This window comes from Impatiens glandulifera, chromosome 3, assembly GCF_907164915.1.
Source record: "Impatiens glandulifera chromosome 3, dImpGla2.1, whole genome shotgun sequence".
NCBI classification, from domain to species: domain Eukaryota; kingdom Viridiplantae; phylum Streptophyta; class Magnoliopsida; order Ericales; family Balsaminaceae; genus Impatiens; species Impatiens glandulifera.
Window position 1 is genome coordinate 1,427,040 of NC_061864.1, and position 22,319 is coordinate 1,449,358.

The 22,319-nt window shown below is 27.4% G+C and overlaps 3 protein-coding genes across 4 annotated transcripts; 2 read left to right on the forward strand and 1 right to left on the reverse strand.

The window, feature by feature from the left end:
* Nucleotides 1-467: 467 nt before the first annotated feature.
* Nucleotides 468-3,373, reverse strand: LOC124929583 (SUN domain-containing protein 5-like). 2 transcript variants are annotated; one of them, XM_047469986.1, is made up of 4 exons: nt 2,832-3,373; nt 1,371-2,659; nt 899-987; nt 468-829 (listed from the first exon to the last, which is right to left on the reverse strand). In XM_047469986.1, the coding sequence occupies exons 1-4, from the start codon at nt 3,034-3,036 to the stop codon at nt 568-570; spliced, it is 1,845 nt and encodes a 614-aa protein (XP_047325942.1). In that variant the 5' UTR covers nt 3,037-3,373; the 3' UTR covers nt 468-567. The 2 variants fall into 2 exon arrangements, with proteins under 2 accessions (XP_047325942.1, XP_047325943.1); XM_047469987.1 differs by having other exon boundaries at nt 469-829; nt 1,371-2,672; nt 2,832-2,935.
* A 3,577-nt stretch (nt 3,374-6,950) lies between these two features.
* Nucleotides 6,951-11,348, forward strand: LOC124929545 (peroxisomal acyl-coenzyme A oxidase 1-like). Its single transcript, XM_047469937.1, has 14 exons — nt 6,951-7,250; nt 7,358-7,466; nt 7,577-7,638; nt 7,715-7,924; nt 8,010-8,097; nt 8,180-8,342; nt 8,891-9,089; nt 9,165-9,362; nt 9,431-9,562; nt 9,977-10,100; nt 10,192-10,302; nt 10,494-10,563; nt 10,637-10,820; nt 10,895-11,348. The coding sequence occupies exons 1-14, from the start codon at nt 7,113-7,115 to the stop codon at nt 11,102-11,104; spliced, it is 1,998 nt and encodes a 665-aa protein (XP_047325893.1). The 5' UTR covers nt 6,951-7,112; the 3' UTR covers nt 11,105-11,348.
* A 7,717-nt stretch (nt 11,349-19,065) lies between these two features.
* On the forward strand, nt 19,066-21,028 carry LOC124931905 (transcription factor MYB3-like). Its single transcript, XM_047472484.1, has 3 exons — nt 19,066-19,283; nt 19,372-19,501; nt 20,612-21,028. The coding sequence occupies exons 1-3, from the start codon at nt 19,145-19,147 to the stop codon at nt 20,940-20,942; spliced, it is 600 nt and encodes a 199-aa protein (XP_047328440.1). The 5' UTR covers nt 19,066-19,144; the 3' UTR covers nt 20,943-21,028.
* The last annotated feature ends 1,291 nt before the right edge of the window (nt 21,029-22,319 follow it).

Consider the following 22,319-nt stretch of genomic DNA (forward strand, 5'->3'; position numbering starts at 1 on the left):
CAACAACCTTCTCGCATAATTTATTTGTTCTTCCCAACAACCTTCTCGCAGTGATTGAATTCTTTGTCGACAACCTTCTCGCAGTGATTGAATTCTTTCTATGGTTTCACATGAGAATATATTCTAACGGACCACATTCTCGACACAAAGACAAGTCGTCGAGTTCGATCTTTATGAAACCGTCGACAACCTTCTCGTAATGATTGAATTCTTTCTATAGTTTCACATGAGAAACCAGTACGAATATATTCTAACGGACCACATTCTCGACACAAAGACAAGTCGTCGACATGGAAACTCTTTCAATATTAGGTCAAGTTTTGTTAGACTCTCTTCAACATAACCGACAAGACAACAAACACCTAACACAACATAATCACCGTAAATGAACTATCGAATGAGTTGAGGCATTCGAAACTTATGCAAAATGCACTCTACCATTTCCAAAAATCATGTAGTGTGATCAATTCATCCAACCAACCAACCTTCCAACCTGTATAAAGTGCTGAAAATTCATACACTAACTATTACAACAACAAGATGAAGTTATAAACTAGCTAGTGAAATTTAAAGCAAGGTAATCAAAAGGGTAAAACAGCTACTAACAAGCAGCAACATCCACCCTCTTTTTCTAGTTGTTCTCACTAATCTATTATCATCGCACTCAGCCACACCAACACCGTCGCCGCCCCCTCCAAAATATTTCAACACTCCCTGCGAAGCTATCTTCAGAAACGCAAGACAAGCAAAGCAAAAGCTAGTTGCCACCACCGCAATCTCTTTTCTCTCCAAGCTCGCCTGATTCTGCTTCAGACTCTGCATTTCCCCTCTGTATGCATTTCCAAAATAAAATTAACTATTTATGCATTATTCTCAACAGAAAATAACTTGTTTTTACCTTATCTTGCTGTTTTCTTTTATTATAGCGTCCATCTCTGAGGAGATAACAGATTTCCACGATTCAAGATCGAATTTTAGTCGTTTCTCCTGAAAAAACATAAAGGATTGATCAATACCCAAATTTAATTTGCACATTCAACTTTGGAATATCGCACATTCTTGGATTCTTTCCATATTTTTTCATTGATTCTATTCTTGCCACAAAATATTATAAATGTTTGCTGCAAAAATATACTTGTAAAGATTTATTTTCAAATCTTCAAATTTGGAAGGAAATAGTTAAGCTGTTCCAAAATGAGTTATTATGTAATAAATGGGGTATTGATCAATCTTGAACTATGATGGCATGAAGAAAAGCTTTAAACACAAAGAGTCAATGTGAGATGTAACTATAAATTATAGTTTCCTTTCGAACTGTTTTAAAAAATTTTGGAGCTAATTTTAATTGATAAGAATATTTGAAAACATACCACAATCTCTTTCCATTCCGATATATCCTTGATGTCGTTTTTGCTCTTCTCCAAAATAACCGAGTATCTCGATACCTCGTTCTGAAGGTCGGGAAGAATGTCTCCTTGTCGTCTGTTCAGTTCTTTAATGTACTCCTCCAGAATCGATAAATTCAGTTCCAAGGACCGAACCTTCTGCATCAATATCTTTAGAACAGCATCCGCATGGTTTCTTCCATTCGCCTGTTGTCTAACTTCTGTTGCTGGCTCAACCACAGAGGCCAGATTCCTCAAAACGTCTGTCTTGTGCTTTTGCCCGTCTTCAAGTTCGACTGCTTTAGCGGCAGTGGCTTCAACCTCATGTTGAGCATCCCCAGCCAATTTCGGCTCAACTAGACCTTGATTGGAAGTTGAATTGGGATTTTCCAGTGAATCAACCGGTGATTCACTGGAACCAGAAGCCACGATGAGATCTTCAAGCAACCGTTCGATTGCATCCACACCGTAAACTTCCAGGAGGTTTAGTGTGCAGTAGAATTCAGACCCATAATGACTGACCAAATTTAGCTTCATATACCTAACCCATTTGGGTTCGGGCAATTTGAAGATTTGGGCATGTTTCACATTGGCTGCGATAAAGTTTCCTAAGTTGAACCAAACATCCGTAGGGTAAACCAGACTACCAGACAACTCAAATTCCTTGAAGTTTGATGAATGGTGTTCGAAGTTTGCTATTTTGACAGTATCAACTAAAGTTTCTTCAGCAAGTTCGATTACAACAAACTTGTCTCCAACCGAACAAGGATTCCTAAGATACTTATCAGAATCCTTTTCTAAAATACTGTTTGCCCCTTTAGCTTCCTTATTACTAGAAAGAACCTTAGCGCCCTTCAACGACGATGCGTAGTTATATTCCGTCCCATCAAGTTCAAGACGGTGTGTTACATTAACAAGCCTACTCGGTAATGTCACGACTTTTTCCAGCTTTGTTATGTTTCTGAATTCATCGAGATTTAGATAAGCAGAATGAATTTTACCATTCTGCAACTGAACTGCCTTTTCTTCTTGCTCAAGTTGGTCTTGAGGTCGATTATCGCAAACCAGGGCGGTATACCCTAAAACTCTCCATACTACTTCCTCCAATCTGTTAATCGCGGGAGATGAGTTTTCCAAATGATGATTGTTAATCTTGATGGAATCATTACACGTTGATATGGTCAGATTGAACTCTATTAACTGTCCATATGTGTAGCTATTGTTCACATCGGAGGCATTGTATATAGCGGTCTCATTAAGATGATTCAATGTCCCTGCCAATAGGATCTTAACAGAGGTTAGAAACCAATATTTTTAACCTAATTCGTAACACGCTGCATATATAGACAGATTTTGCATGAAAAATTGTAATTTTCTAGACCTAGATTTGCAAATGCATGATTATAATAATAATGGTAAAAGAAGGAAAGTAAATTGTTTAAAAACCTCCATTGTTGTTGCCAAGGGTGAGATCAAGCTCGGAGCAGAAGAAGGCAACGAGACACCAAAAGGAAAGGACCAAAGGGAGAGAAAAGAGTTCAAACGCGGCGGCGGGGGTGTTGTTTCCTTCTCCGTCTCTGTGTTTGGTGAGGATGCATTTGTGTCTCTGATGATTGTTTCTAACGTTGAAGCCAGTTCGAGGTTTCTTCATCGCTCATCGTCGTCGTCGTCGATGATTCGTGTTTTAGGGAAAAGGTTAAGAAAATAATTGGTAACGAAATGAGAGCAAAAGTTGGCTCCTCTCAGGCAACGCACAAGGAAAGCGAGGTTTTCGGCTTCGTGGCGGTGTAGGAATCGGCCATTTCCAACCAACCGACTGGGGAAAGTAAAATTGGAAATGGTGCCCGGTCAATCCGTCAATGTCATTACCACGAACAATATTATAAGATTTCTAGCAGATTTCACCGCAGTTTTAGAAAGAGAGAGATCAAGGAGAACCCAAGGCGAAGAAGAAGGCGGGCATTTGGCGGTGACCTCTTGATTCGTGCTTCATTGAATATATCAATGAATTTCTATATTTCAAACTCAATTTTTCATAATATAAATTGGGAAGTAGTAAAAGAATGTATTATTTCATAAAACTTCATAATAATAGAGAATAAATATGACATATATAATATTTTAGCTAACTCAATTATTTTTTCTAGATTAACTTTAACTCTAGTATGTACTCTACCTATAATATAGAATAATAGAATTATGTATTATAAAAAAAATTAAAAAATATCTTTGATGTTGTAGACATTTATATTTACTCTTAAACTATTCCAATTTATAATAAATAAGATATATTTCATTATATATTTTATCATTTTTTATGGAGATTACCTAATATAAACATATTGATAACTTTAAATTAGGAAAAAATTGAATGAGTATATGTATGTAAAAAAAATATATTTGGTCAAAAACATTATATAAAAATTTATCAAATTTTCTTTTATTATTATTTCACATAAGAAAAAAAAAATCAATATCATCTACTTCAATGACATTTTTATTTTATTACCAAAAAATAATAAAACTCATAACTTTTTATATCAAATTAAATTACAATCACTCTATATTATGTTACTTCAATGACATTTTTAATTTATTACCAAAAAATAATAAAAATCATAACTTTTTATATCAAATTAAATTACAATCACTCTATATTATGTTAGACTATGTTAAAAAAATATTATAATGATTAGAAATCATAAAATACTTAATTTAAAAAAAATAATAAAAAAAAATAAAATACTTCATTTAAAAAATACTCACATTGCCCGTTAATTTATTTACTTTTTCTCATCATACTATAATGATTATAATGATGAGAAATCATAAAATACTTAATTTAAAAAATACTCACCTTCCACATGCATTTATTTAATTTTCTCATTACTCATATCTCTATTTAGGTAGTGTTTGATAAGTGGTACAAATTATATTGGGTATAAATTGTATAGAAGTATAAATAATATAGGATAGTATAAATTGTATAGGTTATTGATGTTTGATAAGAATTATAAAAATGATATAAGTTGTATATGATTTATAATTTTGTGTTTGGTGTTGTATAAATAATAAATATTAATTTAAAATTATTATTAATATTATTATTTATATTATAAATAATATTGTTTATTATTATAAATTATTGTTTTGTTATTATTTAATAATTAATGTAATTTTAATTAAAATATAAAAAATAATTATAATATAAACGATAAATTATGTTTATTTAATTTAAATATTATTAATAATTTTAATAAAATAAACTAAAATAACAATATTATTTATAATATAAGTAATATAGAAAATAATAATTAATAAAATTATGGTTATAAAAATAAATAAATATTTTTTAATTAAAATATTGACTATTTAAAAAAATATATATATTAAAAATGATTATATATAATAATAATAATAATAATATTAAAACTAAATATAATATTTAATATATTATACAATAATATGTTATATATAATATTAATAAAAGATATAATAAAAAATTAAAAAATTAAATTGTACAAGAATAATGTTGTACTTAGGGGACTAGTTATTATTTTATACTGAGGTATAAATTATATAAGGATATAATTTATATGAACTTTAAAAATATTAAAGAACACCATATTAAAATACTATTGGTATAGTTTATACTATACCAATAGTGTAGTACCCTTCTATACCTCTAACCAAACATACCCTTCATGTAAATCAATGCATCTATTTTGTCTATTTATTTTGATATTAAATCCGTGTACCTTGTTTTTACCACCCATCTTACTACTAATAATAATGAAGGGTTGCTAATAATAATGAAGGGCGGCTAGTTTTTAGTTGTTGGAAAGTAGGGTTCCAAACCTTCTACCACTATACTGGATTATTTGATAACCATTCATGGCTCCTTTGATACATTATGATATTTTTAATATTATTTACCTTTCTTCAAAATAGTTGATGTATATTAAAAAATTATAAAAAATTATTAAAACATAAACAAAATATTACATTAAAAAATTAAAAATCATAAAACATGAAAATATTAAAAAATATACAAATATATTGCCAAATAAGTTATAGCAATAAGTTATAGAGCTCATAGATTCATAAGAAAATTGAATAACTCTTAAACCGACTCCAAAGATTTTCCGGATCGAATATTAGAAAACGTCTTATTAATAACATTATTAATTATACGCATCAAACGACTACTATCATTACAATGTCGACAATCTCTCTTCAACCAAATAGTTCCCCAATAAATAATTTGAATGATAACCCAAATACATAGGTTTGTCGTCCATTTCAGTTTAAACTTTTCAACAATTATTTTAAAACTCGTACATCACTTAGTGAATCACAATCATACTTCACCAAACACTCGAAATACTAGCTACACTCAATAATACAAAATTAGGGAGTCATAGATTCCACATAATTCTTTATTCAAATCTATTACACTATGATAAAAGATTCAAATGATGAGTTAGTTTATTTATTATTATATGAGTAATGATAGAAAATATGAAAAATTTGTAGTTAAATGTTAGTTTATAAATATGATAATCATGATTGATGACTAAGTTAATTTAAAATATTTATTTATTTATCTTATTTTCATTAATAATTTATCTATTCTCTTCATTCATATTTCTTTTTATTTTTATCTATTAATTTGTAATTATATATTTATATATTTAAATTTAATTTATATATTTTTAAGAATTATAATCGGAAAATTAATAAATCAATAAATATATATTACATTTTATAAACATATATATTATATATATATATATATATATATATATATATATATATATATATATATATATATATATATATATATAACTAAGGAGAAGAAGAAATTAAATATAAAAATTATTATTCGTTAATTTTGTAATCTAGTTAATTATTTTATGTATTTTTAAAATAAGTAATAACAAGAATAATAAAATATATAAATGTATTTTTAATATATATATAAAAAAATATATATTAAAAATATATTTATATATTTTATTCTTCTTATTACTTATTCTTCTTATTATTAAATTTTTTATTTTATTTCTTCTTAATTTTTTTTATATTTTTTTTTCATATAAGATGAATTAAAACTTCTCATCTATATTATATTTTTTTTTTTATTTAGTTTGAATATTATTAGTTTGAATTCTATTTATTTTGAATATAAGTAGTTTATAGTTTAAAATAAATTATCTTAGTAATTAAAAATTTATTAAATTATTATTTAATTGTAAATATTTATAATAATTTATAATAAAAAATTAAAAAAAAATATTATTATTTTTGTAAATAATGAAAAATTAAAGATAGAAAAATTATTAAATACTTTTAGCTACGAATCTTTCACACCATCTATCTTTAGTCTTATATTTAAATTAAATATTGTTTTATTTTATTTTTAAGATAGATAAATTAGTAAAAGAATTTATTATTTATATTTTGTGATACCTTCGAGAAGTTTTGGTTTGGTTTGGCTTGGCCATATCCAATTAAAACTTGCAGAAGCAAAGTCAAGCATATCCTTCAGTGGTAGGCGATCGGGAAGAGAGTGACAGATCCAGAAACGTGAAGATCTTTTTCATTTGATTCGATCCATCTCTAAACAGACGTGCCGACTTTTGTTCTCTTTTATCTCTCTCTATATATACTGTGACTGCCATTGCTATATTACAAGCTTGTTTCCAGTCATAGGCCAACCGGAGAATGGAGGGAATCGATCACCTAGCTCCCGAGAGGAAGACAGCTCAGTTCGATGTCGACGCCATGAAAGTCGTCTGGGCTGGCTCCCCTCACGCTTTCCAAGTTTCCGACCGAATCTCGAAGCTCGTTGCCAATGATCCGGTGAGTGAGTCCATTGCAATCCGATCCCGATCGATTATTGCTTCAATCATTCATTCTTTATCCTTAGTTTTACATTTTTAATCCTCTATTATTATTATTATTATTAGGTATTTAAGAAAGACAACAGACCAATGCTTAGTCGAAAGGAATTGTTTAAAAATACACTTAGGAAAACAGCACATGCTTGGAAAATGATTATTGAACTTCGTCTTTCAGGTTAAATATTTACTCATGTTCGTTTGTTTGTTGCTGAATCTGATCAATAAACAGTGTATTTTTACGACTCTTTCTGATTAATTTGGTCTTTGATATTCACGTGAATGCAGAAGAGGAGGCGGCTAGGTTAAGGTTTTATGTCGACGAGCCTGCTTACACCGATCTTCATTGGGTAACTAAATTCTTCTGTTGGTTGCAAATCACATAAGTAAGATAGAAAACTTATTCAGATTTATTTCTATTTTCAGGGAATGTTTGTGCCTGTCTTAAAAGGACAAGCAACTGAAGAACAACAACAGAAATGGTTGCCATTGGCACAAAAGATGCAAATTATTGGATGTTATGCTCAAACCGAACTGGGTCATGGATCTAATGTTCAAGGTCTCGAAACAACTGCTACCTTTGATCCCAAAACAGACGAGTTTGTTATTCACAGTCCCACGCTTACTTCAAGCAAGGTGAATGAATACATGCAATTAAATCCACAACAGATAAAAATATGACTCGGTATTACTAACTTGGTTTTCGTGTATTAATTGTTAGTGGTGGCCTGGCGGACTTGGCAAAGTATCGACACATGCTGCTGTTTATGCTCGTCTTATCACAGATGGTGAAGACCACGGAGTACATGGTAGTAACTTCTGCATCAACCTTTGTTCCTTCGAATATCATGTTTTTCAAGCTATTAAGACTTTTTTTTTTCTTCTTTTTAGGTTTTATTGTCCAAATAAGAAGCTTGGAAGATCACAAACCTCTTCCGGGCATTGTTGTTGGTGACATAGGAATGAAATTTGGAAATGGAGCGTATAACAGTATGGACAACGGTGTCCTAGTTTTTGATCATGTTCGAATTCCTAGAGATCATATGTTAATGAGGTATGTTGAACATTGTTTTATGCTAATTTTATTCGAAAATGTGAAAATTTAAGAAGAAGATGGAAAATGAAAGTATGTTTTCTGATTCAATTGGGTACAGTGTGATTACAAGTCTAATTTTCTTTAGATTGCAATTTCAAAAGTAACAGTTAACACTTTAATTGTCACTATTCTTGAAGCAGTTAAGCTAATGAATTCTTATTTATTTTCTACACAAAATATTTTGATAAGAGTTTCATTGGATAACTGTCATATGCGTTTGTCAGTGTTTGATGTAAATTTGTTCTGAAAATGTGAAATATTAAGATGAAAATGGAAAAAATAAAGTTATGTGCTGTTGAATTGGGTTAAGTGTGATTACAAAGTCTCATTGGCTTTATATAGCTGTTTCAAAACTAAATCTAAGTAACTACTTCAAGAAACTAAAACTAACAGTTGACACTTCAATTGACATTATTCTAGAACAAGATTAACATCCATTATTCTAGAAGCAGTTAAGGAATTCTGATAAAAGTTTCATTGGATAACTGTTGTTTTACGTTGATCAGAGTTTCACGTGTTACGCGGGAAGGGAAGTACATTCAATCAGAAGTTCCTAGGCAGTTAATGTACGGGACAATGGTCTTTGTGCGACAAAACATTGTAGCAGATGCTTCTTCCGCTTTATCGAGGGCAGTTTGCATTGCTACAAGATATAGCGCTGTTCGCAGACAATTTGGTTCGCAGAATGGAGGACTTGAGACTCAAGTAACTAAACTAGATCCTTCAATTACAATTCGATTTTTTCATAAATGTCTAATATTTCCTTTTTTAAATGTTTAGGTAATTGATTACAAGACTCAGCAGAGCAGACTATTCCCTTTGCTAGCTTCTGCCTATGCTTTTAGATTTATTGGTGAATGGTTGCAATGGTTGTATTTGGACGTAACTGCAAGACTACAAGCCAATGATTTCTCGACATTGCCTGAGGCTCACGCTTGCACTGCTGGGTTGAAATCCTTGACCACAGCTGCAACTGCTGTAAGACAATGATTAATTTATTTATCCTTTTATTATTTGTTCATGTCAACTAACTTTTACACATACAGGATGGAATTGAAGAATGCCGCAAGTTATGTGGAGGGCATGGCTATCTTTGCAGCAGTGGACTTCCCGAGTTATTTGCTGTCTATGTCCCAACTTGTACATACGAAGGAGACAATATTGTTCTTCTTTTGCAGGCAAGTTATATAAGAGGCTAAGGTTTCAGATTCCGATTCCCACTAAGAGCTTGTTTGATGTGGGGTTATTTGAAGGTTATGAAATCAAAATATTGTTTGATGAAAAAGTGGGTTTTTTGGAATTGTTTAGGTTAGATTACCAAAATGTTCTCTTATGTTTAAAATTTAAATTTTATAAACAATAAAGTAAGGGTATTTTGATTGATAAATCAAGTGATTTGATTGTGAGATTTTATAAAATTCCCTCCCCTTCTTTTTATAAATAACCCAATATCAAACAAGTTTGAGCATATTTTAATTGAAGTGGGGTGTCACTGCGTTGGACCTCAGAAAAAATGCTGGTTAAAAATAAATATGAACAAACAAATTACACATATCCATTATGCATTAATTGATGTCTTTTATCTTCTCCAGGTTGCAAGGTATCTAGTAAAGACTGTTTCTCAGGTGGCATCTGGGAAGAAACCAGTTGGCACGACGATTGCTTATATGGGTCGAATCGAACAACTTGTGAAATCCCGAAGTAATGTTAAGAAAGGTATTTGGAATTTGATAATCTCTCTTTTTACTATTTGTTGGTTATCCCAAATGTTTAAAACATTTATTATTCTGAAAATGAAATACAACAGCTGAGGATTGGTTAAAGCCTAGTGTTATATTGGAAGCATTTGAGGCTAGATCTGCAGGAATGTCTGTTGCTTGTGCGCAAAAGTTGAGCAAATTCGCAAACCCCGAAGAAGGTAAACAATAAATATTATTTTGTTTATTCAATTCATAATCCTACATTTACGAGTCTCCCACAAAGGAAACTAATTTAAAGCTTTGATTGTTAGCTGGTCTGTCTTTTTTAATTTTGATGTTTTTCATTCTCGTTTAGGGCTTTATTTTTAATAACCACCCTTGTAATAATGTTTGAATTGCATTTTCTCAGGCTTTGCAGAACTGTCTCCTGATTTAGTGGAGGCCGCAGTTGCTCACTGCCAACTGATTGTCGTTTCCAAGTAAGCTGCTTGATCCTCTCCTCTGGTTTAACAAAATTTGTCTCGGTTTTTTAATCTTTTTTTTTGTTATAAGGTTCATCGAGAAACTGCAGCAGACTATACCTGGAAAGGGAATCAAACAACAGCTAGAAGTTCTATGCAACATTTATGCACTTTCCCTTCTCCACAAGCACAAAGGTGACTTCCTATCAACATTTTGCATCACCCCCAAACAGGCTGCTCTCGCTAATGAACAGCTCAGATCTTTGTACTCTCAGGTATGAATGACCAAACTCTGTGTCTTTTTTGTATTGTTTTGTTTCTTAGAAACATGTTGTTGATTTGATTTTAGGTGAGGCCAAACGCCATAGCACTTGTGGATGCATTTAACTATACAGATCATTATCTGAGCTCAATCCTTGGACGTTACGATGGAAATGTGTACCCAAAGCTCTACGAGGAAGCATGGAAGGATCCTCTTAATGACTCTGTTGTTCCTGATGGGTACCATGAATATATTAGGCCTGTGTTGAAACAGCAGCTCCGAAATTCGAGACTCTGAGAGGAGATGAATTCATTGAGTTCAGGTCGGGGGGCTATCATCTTCTTCTTGGACTCGAAATGAAAAGAGTTCCACATTATTTATATATATGTACAAGTATTGCAAATAAATTTGTACAATTAATGGGGAAATCTGTGAGTTAACTGAAAATTGTATGAAATAAAAACCAAATAAGCTTATAATAGCAAGAGTTAAGGTCGGGATTTGTTTGTTTGATAAAAAAAAGTGAATTGTTGGAGTTAAATGATTAAATTGGATATTTTTAAAATTTAGTAAAGTAATTATTTTGTTTATGATTTATTAATGTAATTAAATATCATTATACTAAAAAGTAATTTGATTTCACATTTTTGGATGTGTATGTTTTGTTTTAAAGACAAGAATATGGGAGGTTTGTTAACACTTTACATATACATATATATTTATTGCCTTAAAGTATTTTCTATCAACACTTAATAAACACATAATTTTATTTATTTTTCAAAATTTTATTTTTGTCCTTGAGTTGCCATCATTTACCGTTTGTTTTATCTGATCACTTTTGAATTAGTCATCTTTCATTTTTAACTATTTTTTTTTTCTTGAATGTTTATATTATTGACTTTATTATTATATTTATAATAAATCAATTTGAATAACAAAATCAATGAAGGCAATTTAATAATATGCCATAATGATGACATTAATATATCAGAGACCAGAAACAAAATATTAAAAAAAACCAATTTAATAATATCAATGATTTGTCACTTTTCATTGATATGGTTGCAATATTTTAATAAAAAACTATTCTCTCCGTAACATGATCTCAGACCATATTTTGCTTATATATAAATTTTGTGAATTATTATATCTAAAAAAAAATAGTAAAAATATTATTAAGGTAATTCAGATGTAAAAAGAAAGTTAATTAAAAAAGTAAATGGATTACATTTAATTTTTACTTACAAACTTGACTGAATATGAGTGGTCCTAACATTTTGATTTGTTTATTATTATTATTATTATGTCTATTGTCATCTAACAAATCAACAGTAATTTCTTTAATTTAAATCTATTTAAAGTAAAAAGAGCTTGTTTTACAACCAATTATGATTTTCAAATTCTAAATACTTATAAAGAGAACAAGACAAAATAAAAGTGAATTTAGATGAGAAAAGAAGAAAAAAAGGGGAAAATCATTATTATATTCTTTTATCTAAATAAAAATAATTTTCTCATTCTGAATCGTGGTTGAAATATTGGTAATCAATTACTAATAAACCCAAAAAAATTAATTAGTTTACTAATTAATTAAAATAAAATAAAATAATCCTAATTGTAGAAAAAAAATTGATAGTAAAAACAAAAAAGTTGTTATTAAATAAAGTTGTAATTGGAATATTTCAATGAAGACGTGTGTAATGACGTAATTGCCTCATTTCCTTTACCAGCAATGTAATAATGTCAGTTAGGATATTATTTTAAAATTGTTTTAAAATATTTAATTAATACTCATAATTCCTGAATTTCTGCTTTTATGGTTGTTATTTAGTTTATTTTAATTTTAAAAATTAGGAAGACCCTTGTGTACATTAATTTAAAATATTTTTTTAGATCTTTATAATATGTTTATTTATATATAATTTTTTATAATATAAATTTAATATTTATTTTGATATGTTGATTATTTTAGTTTTTTAAATATTTATTAGTGTATTGGTTCATTGATCACAATGTTTTATAGTAGGTAAGCTTGCGACAATAATGTTTGGTTTGACCCAATAAGACCTTCAATTTGACATATTTTTATATAATAGAGATCTAAAATTTTCTAAACTAATTCATCACTCATTTTTTTCACTCAATTGTTAAGAAGAGATCTTTTTGTTAAAATCATTTTAACCTTCAACTTTGAAAGCTTTAAATAACAACTTAATTTATATTATTTTATAAATAAGATCTATAATTCCCTATATAGTATTAATATATTGCTAACATATTATAATGAATTATAATAAATGAAACATTAATTGGCAGTCTCTTCAAATAATGAAACAATGATTTATTTATTTTTCATTCAAAGGATGAGATCATCTAACCTAATTGGTTTATGTAATTAACTACCGATTAATTTATCAAATTCATATTATGTCATATCAGATCATATCAAATCAATTGCTAAAACCTTATTTTGTAAGAATAATAAAATAAATATGAGCAGTGTAGGGCACATGTGAATAAATAATTGTTTTTGTGGAAATCTCTGTGATTGATTAATTAGTACAAATAGCTGAAGTAGGGCATGTAAAGCTAGCTGTCCAAGGTTTATTTATTAGAACAATTATTTGGTTTTGGAATTACACCTCAATTAATTCTTATTCTTTTTTTACCAACTCATTGAAATTAAGTGCGGGGTTGATTGCGTATATATATATATATATATATATATATATATATATATATATATATATATATATATATATATATATATATATATATATATATATATATATATGTGTGTGATGGTTGATTTGTCTAACCACGAGACCATGTAATAGAAGAGATATATTAATAAAGATAAATGTAAATATTACATATAATTAAGAGTTTACAAAATTGTGGTAACAATTTATATGTAGATAAATTTAACACTTTCAACTTTTGATATTTATGTAACACTAGAAGTTATAATGACTACTAGTCCATTAAAAATTGAAATTAAAATTCTAAATAATATATGAGCCTATGATTAAATTAACTTTTTGACCTCAAGGGCCACGAGAGATCAATAATTGATTTTCCCATATGGATTTTTTGTTGAAAAATCACACCCACTATGTGAATTATTTTTATCTAGTTTTGATTATTGTTTATCATTTTACATCAATGATTCGGACAAAGAAAGTTCTAAAATTAAAATTAGCAACATGAATAATGGAATGATTTTAAAATTTTATTTTTAAATTAGTAAAATTAAATTTGTCATTAAAATTTTAATTCCAATTTAATAAGAATTAGAATTAAATTATTATATTTAGAAACACTATAATTCTAAAAAAAATATATAATAAAAATAATTTTAATATATATATATATATAATTATCTTAAAAGCAACGAATTCTAAAAATAAAAATTCTAAGATAATAACAATTAATGAAAATAATTGATTTATTACTTGTAAGCAAAAATTTATTGTTGTCAAATCAATTATAATTGATTTGATTTTTATTTTATTGATAGATTTTTATTTTATTTTATTTTATTTTATTAATATCTAATTTTCACTATTTAAGCACTAGACTTCTTATGTCATATACAAATAAATATAAGTAATAAAATATTATTTTTTATCTCTCAAAATTCTACAATTTTAATATATACGTAGAATTTTGAGAGAGAAAAAATAATATTTTATTGTTTGTATTTATTTGTGTATTACATAAAAAGTATAGTGCTTAAATAATGAAAATTACATATCAATAAAATAAAAATCAAATCTATCAATAAAATAAAAATCAAATCTATCAATAAAATAAAAATCAAATCAATTATAATTGATTTGACAATTAATAGCAAATCTTCAAGCAAATCAATTATTCTTATTGGTTTAATACTAATAACATTCAATTATTGAAATTATTCCATTATTGAAATTGTTTCATTCCAAGATAATTCTACACTCCCCTCAAGTTGTGTAGTAGATGTTGAGACTATCCAACTTTCCACATACTTCCTCGAATCGACTTTGTGAGTATATCAGCCACCTGATTGCGGGATGTAACGTAGAAGGTGCAATAGAGCATTGGGCAGAGATTGAAGAGGGTGTTGTCGATGGTTTGAAATGTGGATTACAACGAATTGGTTTTGAATCGCCATAGTTTCGCTGGATGGAAGTGAAAAGACTTTAAATTACCGGAGTTTCACTAAAATTTGATGACAGCGAGTTGACTTGAAACGCCGGAGTGTCACTGGATGTTGATGACAGCGAGTTGGCTTGAAACGTATGAGTTTTGCTGGAATAAAAACTATAACAATAATAATAATAATAATAATTATTATTATTGTTATTATAGCCCTCCATCAATGACTAATGTAATCATTGATGGAGGCAACAAAAGACTAAATTTGTAGCTCAAGAACAAAAGTTTAGCTTTGATATCATGTAGAATTTTGAGAGAGAGAAAGTAATATTTTATTGATTGTATTTGTTTGTGTATTAAATAAGAAGTGTAATACTTAAATAGTAAAAATTATATATCAATAAAATAAAATTAAAATTAAATATCAATAAAATAAAAATTAATCTATCCATAAAATAAAAATCAAATCAATAAAATCTTTAATAAAGTAACAAATCAATTATTCTCATTATTTGATTTGCTACTAATAACATTCAATTATTTGGAATTAAAACAATAAACTTCTATATCAATAAACTTCAATTATTTATATTATTAAAACATTTGTTTGACATACTAATTAGGATAGTTCTAAGTGTGGTTTTTTTTTAGGGTACGATTTTAAACGAAAAAAATTGGTTTGACATGTTAATTAACTAAAAAAACATGTTAATTTTCTAAATTCAAAATAAAAATATAATTTATTAATTTCTTAAATTATATATATATATATATATATATATATCGGTTCACAATATTTTTAATATTTTAACATCATAAATTAAAATATTATCGATTACCATGTTTTATCGTGATATAAATAATAAAATAATAACATGTTTTGTTTGAAAAAAATTAAAAATAGAATTACACATTCAATTTAAAAAAGAATAGAATTAAAAATTATAAAATTACATTAATTAAATTTTAATTTCAATACTTAATTTTAAATGGTCTACCTTTCGAAAGTCCAGACAAACAAAATAAATGCATAGATAGATCTATAGTGGTGTAATGATAAGGGATTAACCGGAAGTCTCACATACAGTTCTTGAGAATGGAGTAATTATAATTCCATGATTACTAAATACAATATAATAAAAAAGTGTAAGAAAAACTTTTCAAATTAAGAAAATAATAAAACGACGTCATCAGAGCAATTTCACCTTACATCTTGGAGCTTGTTTGATCTAAGTTATTTTGATATTTTTTTCTAAATATTTATATTTTATTAATTATTTTTAATTATTAAATTATTTAATTTATTAATCAAAATATTAAAATATTATTATTTTGTTTTTATAAAATTTAAATTAATAAAAAATATCATTTTAGTGATTCAATCAACTAAAATACAAATAATATATTTATTTTCATCACACAAAGTTTGTAATAAAAATCATAAAAAAAAAAACAAATAATCCAAATCAAACGAGCTTCAAGACTTAAATTTATAAAAAAAACACATATTTTAATGTAATTTATGAAGATAAATTTAACTACGTTCATCTAGAACGATAACGATAATATTATTGTGGAGATTAGAACATATATTAATCCATATATTAATCCTAATAGTATAAGTTTATGACATGATTTATAACATCTAGTCTCTGAAACTCTAACCGATACAAAATTGGGACGGAAAACTCTTAAAACAAAACTTCAGCTTTCTAAAATGTTATGTTACACTTTTAAATAAGTCTTAACTAGGTAACACTAATATTTTGTCAGCTTCCAAAATATTACCATAATATTTTTTTTAGTTGTATTAGCGTAACAGTTTTTTTTAATCTTCTTTCTTTATATCAAGATTTTACACCAAAATATATAAATTAATATTCTATTTCTTTATACCAAACCATTAAAAACTTCTCAATAGTTTTGAAGTTTGATTAAATATTTATATATTTTAGGATTCATTGTTTTCACTTTTAATTATTTTCTTCTAAATTTTGTTTGAATATTTTTAGTTGTTTATAATTCAAATGATAAGACTGATTCTTAAGAGACCAAAATTACGGATTCGATTCACGAAGTAAAAGTCATGGTTGTAAGGTGTCATTCTAATTTCTTATATTAAAAAATAAAAAAATCAATCAATCTATAGTTTAATAAAAGAAAATTTCTTTTTTTTTTTCAAATACATTTAATAAATACTTCAGTCTATACAACTTTTGCCGGTCAATAAAGTTTAGGCTTAAATTTAACTTAGATATTATTATCTTAATTATAATACTTCCTCATGTTACTCATGAGACGTGTGATTTGACCTAATTGAGTAGGAAAATGACTGATTTGGAAGCATTTTATTAGGCCCATTTTATAAAATACGATAATTATTTGGTTTGTAGCAAAGAAAAAGTTAAAAATAATAATGAAAATTACCTTTGGCCGCCTTTCAAAGATATTGACTTCCCTCAACTAACATTTTTAGGGCTAAGAAGCCCTTTGAAGGTTCATGCATTTATATTAATTAACTGGTGGTTGGCCTTTCCCCTCCTAGCCTCTTTGAAGAGTAGATATGCTCGTGATTCATCATGCTAATAATAATAATAATATATTAATTATACTACTTCATTGATCATCCCATTTATTCCATTATTATATATATATATATTGTAATTATTATCGTAACGTGTGCATGGTTGAATAGTTTGATCATTTCGCTTTTCAAAACCCATTCACAAATTATTTTTTATTGATATATATATATATCTTATAGGGTAGGACTAGGATATGATAGATCAATACAATAATTAAACCATTTAATATTTATATTAATTGGGTTAATTTGCAGTAGATCTGCTCATAGTGGTATATATTTAACTTTTATTTTTATTGCATTCTTTTAAGAAATATATATATATATATATATATAATATTTTTATATTAAAATTATCACTAGACTCAAGTGACTAGAGTCCGTCTTCTTAGGTTTAAATTTGTGGATTGAACAAATTATTTATAACAAAAATGTCTAATAATAAATATTTTGTGCTGAAAATAGTTTTTGTATAAGGAAATTCAACTATTATTATGATTACTATATGCATGAGTCAAACATGATATGATAAGTTTCTTGCCACAAGAGAAAGTAAATACGCTAATTTATTCTTATAAATTTTTATTTATTTTATAGATCCATTATTTATCTTAAAATTTTACCTTTTTCTAATATTTTCTTTTACTAATTCAAACAAAGAGTTACATATCGAAAATTAAATTACAAAATAACGTCAACAAAATAAAAGACAACTATATAAAAATTTAGTTGTTAAATAATATGACAGATTTTATTAAATAATTAAAATTAATTATAATAAAGAAGATTCAAACAATCTTGGGACAAGGGGACTCTAAAAATTTGCAACGGCCTGTGATGAAATAAGAGAAAATCAAACAAACTAATCAAACAATGTCAGAAAAATCTCTACCAAATATTTTGAGCGACAATAAAATTTGTCTTTTGACCGATGGTTTATAACAACGTCGGAAAAGATTCTGCGGAATTATAATAATTGTCATCTACATATTTTTATGAGTTTTTCAATTTTTTGAAAATATATATATATTGTCCAAAATTGAAAAACTCATTAAAAAAAAAAATATTAGGAAGATACATGTAAGCCGACCCCTAACAGAAAAATTCGTTTAATTGACTTTTTTTTATTAAATAACATTAAAACAACTCTAATTCGGTAACTTTATCTCCTTTGTTACTAGAAAGGTACAAACACATACTTTCTCAAATGATGAACAAAACGATCAAAGTATATGAGCAACAAACGACTCACCAAACACTGTAAATATTTGTAAGGATATATATATAAAAAAATCAATCCGACTAAATAAGATCTCAAATCAAATAAAAAATAACACAAACTTAAATACGAGAGTGATTAAAAAAAATGAGAAAAAACGGTGCTATAATATAAAGTCATTGGGGGCTAAAACTCTATCATTAAAAATTAATTAATTTATAAGTCTCTATTTTAATGATTAGGGGAAAGCGTTACAATAATGCATATATATATTATATTATATATAATAGAGATAGATATGGCCTTGCATTTTAAGCTTGAATCATAGTCTTTCTCTCTCTGCGTCTGTTTAGAGAGAGCTAGCTAGGTTAAATCTAGATAGCTATTAGCAGACATGGCTCCAAAGAGTATGGAAGAGAAAGCAAAGAACGAGTTCAGTAAAGGAGCATGGACATCTGAGGAAGACAAGAAACTGGCTGAGTCCATTCAGATCCATGGCCCAAAGAGATGGAAAACAGTGGCTGTCAAATCAGGTTTACATATTATAATTAATAATATATAGACTTTACAATTCAACCTTAATTTCTCAAAATAAATGTCTAACTTAACCAAATTTCTTAGGCCTCAATCGATGCGGAAAGAGTTGTCGACTTAGATGGTTGAATTATCTCAGGCCAAATATCAAGAGAGGCAACATTTCGGATGATGAAGAGGATTTGATTCTCCGACTTCATAAGCTTCTCGGAAACAGGTTCTTTTATTTTCAGAAACTTTTTATAGCAAGTTTAATAATGAAAACTGTAATTTTGACAATTTTATTACAAAATGAAAAAAATTATCAAATGTCAAATATTTTATCATAAACAATTATCAATTTAAATAACAGTTTTTATGTTCCAATTGAACTTGTATCAAAGTATTTTGGAACCAATATAGAATAAATTTTTATTTTTTAAAAAATGATTCAATTAATAAAAAAATCTTTACAACAATAAAAGTATAACATTAAAAAGAGTTAAGTAAAAATTAAATACAATAGAATAATTAATTAACTCGAAGGTCTTCAAGCAGAGCGATAAAAGTCACCATACGAATTCACATATTTTTCAGATCTATTCACCAATATCGTTATAATAATGATATTGTGAATAAATTGAATAAAAATAAAAGGTGTAAATTAATATATCATGATATAAGTAATAAGTTAAAAGGTAAAGATTTAGGAAAAAAATTAATTCATCTAGTTAATTAATTCGATACGTAAAATAAGTTGTTTAAAGTTAACGTAGTTTTATAAATGTGGCTCTGATAATGTTGAACTAAATATGGTTGGTTTAATTCACTTATTTGGAGTGGTATTTTTAAACTTGAAAAAATTAGAGTTTTAATTAGTTCATAAATATTGTTTAGAGTTTATATTTTAAAAGTAAGTTAAGAAATAGAGTATTTTGGTTTTTATTATGACTTGATGTACACTATAGACAATTGTTGAACATATGATAGCTCTCTAAAGATGTAACATCATTGACCAAGTCTTTTTTTTTTTTTTTCCTTTCCATAAATTGGAGTTTATTTTCTTAACTGGTAGTAACCAAGTTTAGTTCAAATACTAGTGATTTTGACTTAATTGAAATATGGAGATAATTAAACACAAGTAAAATTATTTGATTGAAAGAATATAATTGTCATATATACAATCACATGTATTTCCTAGTGAAAAACCAACATATATAATGTATATGAAGCTATTGCTGTTAGACTATTTTGAAATTCTAAGTTGTTTTGACCAAGAAGGACTAACCAATCTCACAATAATGGTTGAAAAACAGCTGATACCAAACTTTATTTTGTTTTTCTCAAGGTGGTCATTAATTGCTGGAAGACTTCCTGGACGAACTGATAATGAGATAAAAAATTATTGGAATTCTCAATTGAGTAAGAGAGTAAACACAGATAAAATCGTGACAACTGTAACTATACAACCTACGAAACACAAAGAAAATGATGATGAACTCAACCCTACCAACCAAAGGCAGAGAGAAAGTCCGAATGGAGGTCAAGAGGAAGGAAATAGCGGTACTATCCCGATATTTGACACCAACGAGTTCTTCGATTTCTCCACTGAAACCTTTGGATTGGAATGGGTAAATAATTTTATTAAGTTTGGCGTTGAACAAAATGATTTGCATTGATTTTCCTGTCCTTTTTTCTATTCCCAATAAAATGATAATATAAAATACTCTCGTGTGTTAATAGTACTGCTACAATTTATTATTGTTGGTACTAAGTTGTATGAATAAATAATTTCATTTGGTTATAATATCTTAATTTATGGCTATTATTCCTCTCAATGATATTGTTATAATATTTAGATAAAAGAGTCTAATAGTTTGATTAGTTCTACAACTGTGTCTAATTTTAATTCTAATACAAAATCTAATCTATAGATCAAATAGTATTTTGTGTGTGTGTGGGTAAATGTCTAATAGTAACCATTGATTTCATTTATTATTTTGGTTATTTATAATAAACAATTAAGCTACTTGATCTGAGATGCGGACCTTAATATAAAACTAAACAAGTAATAATAATAATAATATTATTATTACGAAAAATGATAAACTCAACGAAATATTCAATGAAAGTAAGTCCACGAATCAACGTGGCATGACACGTGGGTAAAAGAGAGAAAATTTTCAAATGTTCCGAAACGGTAATTTCAGGTCCCGAAACGGGCATTTCGGGAAGAATTTTATTTTTTTATTTTTTCTCGAAAATGACCGTTTCGGGAAAAAAAATCTCTTCCCGAAATGCCCGTTTCGGGACCTGAAATTACCGTTTCGGGACATTTGAAAATTTTCTCTCTATCTTCATCCCGAAATGAGTGGTTTCGGGACCCGAAATGAATAGTTTCAGGACCCGAAATGAGCAATTTTGGGACATTGAGACATCTGACAGGCCACGTCAGATTCGTGAAACTGCTTTGATAAATCTGAATTTATCAATCATTTATTATTATTATTATTATTATTATTATTATTATTATTATTATTATTATTATTATTATTATTATGTGCGGTCCATGAATACAATTGGCCCATGTGAGTTGTCCGGTCCATTCAAATATTTTCCTTGCCTTAGGCCCTAACATAATTTTGTTACTATAATTTTTGTAATCTCTCTCTAGCAGATAGAAAAATATAATTATATCGAAAAAGCTCACTTTCTTATGCCTCTTACTTTATGCTAGAAAAAAATAATCATATTGAAAAGCTCACTTTCTTGTGCCTCTTACTTTGTTCTCTTATAGGGCTTCTTTGAGGAAAGTTTTTTTTTTTTTTACCTTTTTTTCTAAAATTTCTTATTTGATAAAAAATAAGAAAAAATTAGTTTTTAAAATTTAAAAATTAATTTATTCTTTAACTTTAGAAAAAATGATTTAGGTGAGAGAATGATAATTAAAAAAAAAAGATAAAATTATATGATAGTTTTAATATTTAAATAAATAAAAATATTAATTAAATTATTCATATGATATTTGGATTTTAAGATAAAAAATAAGTTTATCA

Bases quoted from the DNA above. Each gene is read 5' to 3' on its own strand.
- LOC124931905 (XM_047472484.1), top strand. From the start codon at position 19,145: ATGGCTCCAAAGAGTATGGAAGAGAAAGCAAAGAACGAGTTCAGTAAA. The intron at 19,284-19,371 runs GTTTACATATTA...CAAATTTCTTAG, and splicing joins AACAGTGGCTGTCAAATCAG to GCCTCAATCGATGCGGAAAG. The intron at 19,502-20,611 runs GTTCTTTTATTT...GTTTTTCTCAAG, and splicing joins CATAAGCTTCTCGGAAACAG to GTGGTCATTAATTGCTGGAA.
- LOC124929545 (XM_047469937.1), top strand. From the start codon at position 7,113: ATGGAGGGAATCGATCACCTAGCTCCCGAGAGGAAGACAGCTCAGTTC. The intron at 8,098-8,179 runs GTAGTAACTTCT...TCTTCTTTTTAG, and splicing joins TGAAGACCACGGAGTACATG to GTTTTATTGTCCAAATAAGA. The intron at 10,821-10,894 runs GTATGAATGACC...ATTTGATTTTAG, and splicing joins TCAGATCTTTGTACTCTCAG to GTGAGGCCAAACGCCATAGC.
- LOC124929583 (XM_047469986.1), bottom strand. From the start codon at position 3,036: ATGAAGAAACCTCGAACTGGCTTCAACGTTAGAAACAATCATCAGAGA. The intron at 2,660-2,831 runs GTTTTTAAACAA...TCCTATTGGCAG, and splicing joins CCTTGGCAACAACAATGGAG to GGACATTGAATCATCTTAAT. The intron at 988-1,370 runs GTATGTTTTCAA...ATGTTTTTTCAG, and splicing joins CGGAATGGAAAGAGATTGTG to GAGAAACGACTAAAATTCGA.